Below are 8,618 nucleotides of genomic sequence, written 5' to 3' on the forward strand. Positions count from 1 at the left end.
GAAATTCTGGAATCTGAGGGTGCAAAAAAATCAAAATACTGAGAAAAATCGCCGTTAATTGTCCAAATGAAGTCCTTAGCAATGTATATTACTAATCAAAAATTACGTTTTAATATATTTACGGTAGGAAATTTACAAAATATCTTCATGGAACATGATCTTTACTTAATATCCTAATGATTTTTGGCATAAAAGAAAAATCAATAATTTTGACCCATACAATGTTTTTTGGCTATTGCTAAAAAACTAGTAAGACTGGTTTTGTGGTCCAGGGTCATATATATATATATATATATATATACTGTAAAGTATTTACAATAATTTGTAAATACTTTTTTGTTCTACTGCTTCTACAGCTAATTTATGCTATTTATTATTGCCTTGTTTTATTTATTATAGTGCATTTACTGTGCTAGAATATGAGGATTACCATTAAAAAAATTTAAAACAAAAATAAATAAATACAGAAATAAATAAATGAGTGCTTTACTGTAATGACGCACAAAAAAGGCTTATATATAGGCTTAGTGTTTTAATTTTGGTTAAATAAGACCAGCACATGTTTTTGTAAAATTCACCCACACGTCTAACATGACATATATACTGTATATGAGGTGGTGTGGTATAGTGGCTGAAGCCTTACAAGTGAAAATCTGTTCATTTAATAAATTCTGTATTTATGATACAGGCAAAAGAAAAGAACTTACATTCTGTACAGGAATATCAGAAAAGGTGTTGTGGCATAGAACTGGAAGTCAATGGAGAGATACCACGTCCAGGGTGCACACTTCAAAAAAAGACAATTTTCATTGTAATAATGTCATGTAATTTGAAGATCATGCTGTAATTACAGTGAAATAGAGATTAATCAAAAGATTCATCTAGACGTACAATGTCTGTGATGGTGAAGAGGTTGTTGATGAGGAGCAGGTTTGACCACCAGTATTTCTTACAGCTAAAGACCTCATCTTCTGCTATGAACCAGAAGACCCCTTTCTGAACAATGGAGAAGAGTCCAATGGTTAGGCACACGATGAAGAGGTGGAGAGGTTGAATCCTGGACACATAAAGCAGATGATTATCAGAAAATCAAGCCTGAAAAATGTGGTGTAGAACTAACAAATGTCTTGACTGGAAGCTATAAAGATAAAACTAACCGCTTGAACCGCTTGAAGAGGAACTGGGCCACCAGACTGAAGCTAAGCGTGTTATCTGACCTCTGGATGGAGCTCAGCAGTGATTTGGCACTCAAAAGACCACTGACACAAGCAAACAAACAAGACATTGTCAATATAAATAAGCCAATTATTCTTAGAAGTTGGAGATCATATCATATCATTTCTTTTTAGCAGTTGATTTTTATATAGATGTATAAAATAGCTCCAAAAGAATGATAACTATAAAGATAAAGATATAGTTCTAAAAATCGTTTTTAATTTAAAAATAAATAGCAGAGTAAACACCAAAACTATGACAATAAGAGTACTGAGGAACAATATCATTGAATTCAATTGTATCATTGAAACAGTCAATCAGAATCTACCCGACTTTGTTATTGTGTGGATGCTAATATAATTATCATTATCTTTATAGTTAACGTTCTTGGTGTGAACGGGCCTTAAGACTTGAAGAAGTCTTAGATTTGACAATGTTTTATACTTTTAACATAAGATGTCTAATATGAGATGTGGTCTCTGCTGGTCTCAGGCGGTCTTACCCCAGCAGCAGAAAAGAGTCAACTGCTAAATACACTGGCCCACTGAAGGCCAAGACATACAGGGGGTTCTTCTCCACCATATCCTTCCACCTCTTATCATTATCTACACAGAAACAAGGAGCTGAAACTTCAAGACAAGAACTTTTCTCTCAATTTAAAGTTAAAGTAGTGCTTAGACACTGATATCTCCCCCTTCCCCTCGCTCTTACCCAGGTTACTCCAGGCGCTGAGCTGTACGGTGTGGCCTGAGATGATCCAGAGTAAACTGAGGATACGGATGCCATTCAGAGATGAATAACTGCTTCCAGAGCTTTCTGTGGCAAGTAAACCCTGACTGCTATTCTGTACTGAGAGTGCCTGAAGGCACGATAGCACAGCTGAAAAAGAGAATAAATGAGGAAGAGAGGAAGGGCAAAATAATGCAAGAAAACAGCATGAAGGAGGAAAAACAATCAATTAAAATGGGTCAAATCAGAACAGTCACAGTTACTATAAATTGTAAGATGAGTGTCTGTATGTCTGTTTCTCTTTCTCTCTCTGTGTGTGTGTGTGTGTGTGTACTTGCTCTTTGAGATGCTCTGCTGGTCATTTTCTGCATTTTGGTCCTACGTCTGTGTGGCATCCGAGGCAGTATTGCTTTCTTTACTCTGATTGGCTGAGCCATTAGTCAAGAGAGCACCATATTGGTTGGTGTTTGATGTATGAGCAAAACCCAGCCCTGGCCTCACCTCTCTCACTTGCTTCCTTTTTATTACCGCCACACAGATGGAAGCTATGAGAGGAAGTGCCAATAATGCACAACACACAAACCTGAGACACACAGAACACTAATTCAGCCCTGAAATCATCACATTATGATAACAATTGTAAAAGTTTTTTTTATATTTGCAATTGCAACCACCTAGCAAGCCAGAACACCATAACATTTATCTAGCAATGCCCTAGCATGCACCCAGAACACCATAACATTTATCTAGCAACACCTTAGCAAGCACCCAGAACACCCTAGCGCCTACCTAGCAACACCTTAGCAAGCACCCAGAACACCCAGCACCTACCTAGCAACCTCATAAAAAGCCTCAAAACACCTTAGCAAACACACAGAACAACCAAGCATCTATCTAGCAATATCCTAGCAACCACCCAGAACAAACTAGCATCTATCAAGCAACACTCTAGGAATCACCCACAACAACCAACTGTATGAAGTTTCAAAACAACTTAGCAATTGCATAGCAATGCCCTAGCAACCACCCAGAACAACCTAGCATCTACCTAGCAACATTCTAGCAACCATCCAGAACAATCTAGCAACTGAATAAAAAGTCTCAAAACATCTTTGTAAATGCATACCACTGCCCTAACAACCTAGCATCTATCTGGCAACGTCCTAGCAACCACCCAGGACACCCTAGCACCTACCTAGCAACGCCCTAGCAAGCACCCAGAACACCCTAGCATCTACCTAGCAACAGAACAATCTAGCATCTACCGTCCACCCAGAACACCCCAGCACCTACCTAGCAACACCCTAGCAAGCACCCAGAACACCCTAGCATCACCCTAGCATGTATCCAGAACAACCTAGCATCTACCTAGCAACCTCATAAAAAGCCTCAAAACACCTTAGCAAACACACAGAACAACCAAGCATCTATCTAGCAACACCCTAGCAACCACCCAGAACAACCTAGCATCTGCCTAGCAACCATCCAGAACAATCTAGCAACTGCATAAAAAGTCTCAAAACATCTTTGTAAATGCATACCACTGCCCTAACAACCTAGCATCTATCTGGCAACGTCCTAGCAACCACCCAGGACACCCTAGCACCTACCTAGCAACGCCCTAGCAAGCACCCAGAACACCCTAGCATCTACCTAGCAATGCCCTAGCAACCACCCAGAACAACCTTGCATCCACTGGCCACCCAGAACACCCCAGCACCTACCTAGCAACACCCTACCAACCTAGCAACACCCCAGCAAGCACCCAGAACACCCTAGCATCTACCTAGCAACACTCTAGCAACCACCTAGAACAACCTAGCATCTACCGACCACCCAGAGCACCCTAGCAACTGCATAAAAGTGTAAAAACACCTTAGCAACTGCATAGCAACACCCTGGAAACCACAAACACAACACTCCAGCACTGTGGCATGTTCAAGTGCCATAAGTAAAGTTAATTTTCTTCTAATCTAGTTCTAAAAATATACAAAGACTATGTAAAATAAGCAGGCTAGGGAAAACAGAATCTGTTTAATTAAACACCCATTGTAGGCTTGAACCCACTCGTTGTGCACATGTGGTTGAAAGTATGTGTGCATGTGTGTTACTCACAGGCAGACTATCGCAGACAGGTCTGCATGAGGGGAATCACTGAGGCATTGAGTCATGAATATGCCAAATGTGGAATCCGACATTAAGATTGAAGGCACAGAAGGATGCAAAGAGGTTTGTTTCTGCTCAAATGCCTCTGCAGGCACAAACACAAAAATGTAGACAGGTGAACATATTGTACATCCCACACAAATATTATGAAGAAGCACTGTAGATTGAAACTTTTTGCTTTCAAATAAATTACACAAGGTTCAATCATTTGTCTAATGCAATGACATAAACATATTTTAAGGGTAGCGCAAGTGTTCAAATACTGTTGGGCCTTTGTGTGGATCACATAAATGTTAAACACAATGATTTCACTCACCATAAAAAACTAGCGTCTGGACTTCTGATTCTGTACAAGAGTCTGGAACACAAACACCCACAAAGTACTCCACCCTGTCCTGCATAACAGAATAATATCACTAAAAAACAAGCTTTCATCTCAGTTCGAGACAGTGTCTGGTTATTTAATTATAATAATTGCATCTTTTGGAAATCAAAGATTAACACACACTGGCATAAGAAAAACACACTTACTGTAAAAAAAATACTAATGATGATTTTTTTTCAGGTTCTTAGTGGATTGAGGTGTACATAATGTGCATTTTGTTTCATGCTTTGTGTAAGGGTACCTGTTTGAGGAACACCTGGCAGTACTGTCCCCTGAACTCCGGGCCCTCCACGGACAGACACTCTCTCAGAGATCCAGGTCTGTTCACATTCCCTCCTTCAACATCACTGCCAACCTTACCAAATGCATTGTACACTACAACAAGAAGTGGCGCAGGACATATAAATTAGATCACAATGAGAGACATCAAACTATGCTGTTTTTAAAAAAAATTATAAATGTAAAAATGTAATAAAAAATGCAATATTGATAAATAAAGAGAAAACAATGCTAAAATAATAATAATAATAATAAATACATTGTTAAACTATTTTACACTTTCAAATATTTGAAATAATAATAATAATAATAAAGGAAAATAAATATAGAGAAAAAAGATAAACAATAAATAATACAAAATACACAACATTAAAAATAAATAAATAAATGTTTTTTAGATTTCAAATATGTGTCCAATATTATAAATCAATATTAAATAATATAATTAAGGAAAGTAAAAATAAACTGGTAAATAGAGAAAAAACAAACAATATTATATAAAGACTCAATATTAAACAATACAATTAAGACAAATAAAATAAACTATATATATATATATATATACATACAGTAGTCAACATTTGAAGTGGATCAAAAACTTTCATCAAAGTTGTCCTAAAACAAAAACAATATCCGTTCTTGTCTTAGGACAACTTTGAGGAACTTTTTTGATCCACTTCAAATGTTGACTACTGTATATATATAAACAAACAATTTAATAAAATAATATTATATACACAATATTAAAAATAAATAAACAGCTATAAAATATTTTAAACAATATTTCAAATATTGTTAATATTGTTAAATAAAAAGTTGGAATAAAAACTGAAACACAACTACAAAACATGATAAAAGTATGCTTTAGTGAAATCTGGCATGATTATTTACTCAAGACTGCGTATTTGCTTGGGGTCTCTTTCTGTAATTCCATAAGGAATGCGGTTGTGTCCTCCTTGCATTTTAGCGACACATTCCAGGCACATGAGCCGTGGCAATCAAGCAGGTATATCAGAGTGACGGCACTCCATGTTAACCCTAGCATCTTGTGCAGTGTTTCATTTTGGGTGTTTCACTGGTTTAAATATTATGAGATCAGGACACATGATGGGAGAAGAGCTGGGGTCCGTGTACGTTTTGATCATTTCATCTCCTATTTGGAATGCAATAACAAGAAATGGAAAAACGGCTCGTTTATTCGTTTTTCCATTTAGTTTAAGATTTTTCGTTTGGGGTTTAAAATTCGGTTTATGGCTTCAATATTTCATTAAATGAGACCATTTTTATCAATTTACTCCAATGTATGTGGGTAGGGCGCTATTTTAAATTCAGATATGCCTAATTCTCTAAAAAACCCAAAATATGCTGCACAGCTGAAGTGGTTAAGTCTAAGAAAGAGAAATATTTGCCAAGATATGAGGCAAAATGTTGAACATATCTTAACATGAAGCACTGAGGAAACATGAACATGAAGAGAGAGTAAATTCTATAAAATGCTTAAAGATATTTTTTTTCTAACATCCACCACCACAAAAGCCCCAGATTTACAGTGAATAATTACAAATTTAAAGTCACCGTCTCCCTTGTCAACATGCAAGCACCAATCACATCGCTGCATTTCACAGCGGTCCCTTATTCTGACTTTAAAGGTCCACTGAAATGCTTAGAAATACTCTGTGTTGACGTCATTTTAACTGAAACAGGAAGACAGGGCGGGACATATCAAGCAGCCCCGCCCCTTTTTAAAATAGCCAATAGCGTTCGTTTATATCACAGCTTGGGCTAGAGCCGTTCAGAGCCGTTGAGCTCCGTAAAGCCGCATTTGACAGGGTATGCCAGCCACAATCTCATCCATATTGCTATAAAATATAGCATTCTGTGTAGAATTAAAATAGCTCCGATACATTTTGTTCATCCATATTGCTGTAAATATAGCATTCTGTGTAGAATTCAAATAGCTCCGATACATTTTGTAGTCTGCGCCGACTCGCGCATGTGATCCGCTCCGTGCTATCATGTCTCTGGACCGGAGCAGTGTGTGTGCGGTGCGGTGCAGCGTAGCGTGACACAGCGCGAAACCAGACTTCTTTTTTTCCCTCAGTGGAAAGCATATTTACACTGTTTGAATCGTTCCCTGTCCCCTATATAGTCCTTGTAACCATGGTGACCAAGACCAGTGGCTGAAAGGGAATTGCTTTCAGGCTAATTAAAATGAGGCAAAGCAAGAGTTGAAGCACACAAACTCCATACCAGTTTAGACATGTTAGATATTTTTGTGTATGTATCATTTATTAATGATAATGTTGTTTGCACAAACAAAGTCTACCGAACATCAGCAAGACATTCTATAAAACAGAACAACCACCCACCATGAATGGCTTCTCTCATGCAAATATGCGTTCTCAAAAGTACTCATTTATCCAAAGGAAAAGCAGAACAAAATACTGAGTTTCGAGAACAAATGAAAATCGTGAACTAGTACTGAGCTCCTCATGAAGTGAAACGTTGAAATGAAATGCTGCAGCTGAGTTAGAGGGGGAAAAAATGCAATTACCCTAGAAATTTTAAAAATAAATTTTACAGCGCGTTCCAAATTTGGACCAAAACATTCATTTATAGTGAAGGCAGCATTTGTTGCTCTTTTTTCCCTTTTTCACACTTAGCATGCGAGTCAGTTGAACACCAAACTTGAGACTTTTCCATGACATGCTGCTCTAAAAAAACAAATTAAAAAAAAAACACGTACATTGGCTTGATGACTTTCGAGCACTTGACCACACTTTAGTATACCAGCACTTATGAATTACTGATTTCAGGAACGAGAAAACACGCAACTATGAGTGGGGCGTCCTACTTTGGAGTTCATGTGTAAAGAAGGAACGTTGGTTTTAAATAAATCAGGACATATTCAGGATTTGTTTCAGTTGTACTCTTTGCAGGGCAAATTGGTCTTGGATTCAAATTACAAATAAAAGCTTCCCAAAGTACCTCAAAATTAAATGGGCATGAATCCGAAATGTGGTTCTTGATAAGTTGAGACACTGTAGTGTGATAATAATCCAAAACACAAATGCAATCAAACATAAGTTATGATTTGGAACAAGCTGCCTGAGAAGAAATGAAGTGCGAAGAATCGTCCGGCTGTGACGACACCTAAAGTTAAAAAGCACATATTGATTCAACACGACCTCTTGGCAGTGGCTGAGATATATAAATTTAAATAACTACTTTCATGTCTTGTTTTTCCGTAGTGCTAAATTATAGTAGTTTTGAATGGACGACTAATTCACAATACAGAAATGCACCATAAAAAGCTTTCAGGCTCAATTCCACATCCAGTTCTACCGTCAAACGCCATTTTCGGCTGCTTTAGGAGACGCTATTCCTGCTTGTGTTGTAGGTTGCGGACTGATTGTCCTTTTAGAGCGCAAAATGTCTCACTGAGAAGTGTAACTGTGACATTCTGTGCACTTTTTTTTTTAGCAGCAGTTCAGAAACTGGGACCGAAAGCATCCCAAGACTGAGACAGCCGTTTAGACAGCATCTGTTCCCACGAGAAAACAACGAGAACTCTCGAAAATAGAAAATAAAAAGAAATCTATAAAAAAAGGTCTACCCAACACGCATACAAACATCTATCATAAAGTATACAAAATGTGTTCTCATAGATAATTAAATACACATGAATCAGTTTTTAATATATTACAGATCTTTAAACACACATTCTGTGTATAGATTTATACATGTTGTATATATATGTATATATATATATATGTATGTATATGTGTATATATATATATATATATATATATCTTTCTATGTGTACAGTTTTAGACTAACCATG

At 37.1% G+C, this 8,618-nt stretch overlaps 1 protein-coding gene across 1 annotated transcript in view; it reads right to left on the reverse strand.

The window, feature by feature from the left end:
* The window catches only part of LOC107719080 (nose resistant to fluoxetine protein 6-like), an 8,360-nt gene extending 2,541 nt beyond the window's left edge, over positions 1-5,819 (reverse strand). Inside the window, 10 exon segments of the mRNA XM_016526398.1 lie at positions 708-787; positions 892-1,057; positions 1,158-1,259; positions 1,718-1,820; positions 1,927-2,094; positions 2,283-2,527; positions 4,060-4,195; positions 4,427-4,505; positions 4,737-4,870; positions 5,666-5,819. Coding sequence (XP_016381884.1) covers positions 708-787; positions 892-1,057; positions 1,158-1,259; positions 1,718-1,820; positions 1,927-2,094; positions 2,283-2,527; positions 4,060-4,195; positions 4,427-4,505; positions 4,737-4,870; positions 5,666-5,819 — 1,367 coding nt within the window.
* Positions 5,820-8,618: the final 2,799 nt, after the last annotated feature.

This window comes from Sinocyclocheilus rhinocerous, unplaced genomic scaffold (genome assembly GCF_001515625.1).
Source record: "Sinocyclocheilus rhinocerous isolate Xijiao unplaced genomic scaffold, SAMN03320098_v1.1 scaffold663, whole genome shotgun sequence".
NCBI lineage: Eukaryota > Metazoa > Chordata > Actinopteri > Cypriniformes > Cyprinidae > Sinocyclocheilus > Sinocyclocheilus rhinocerous.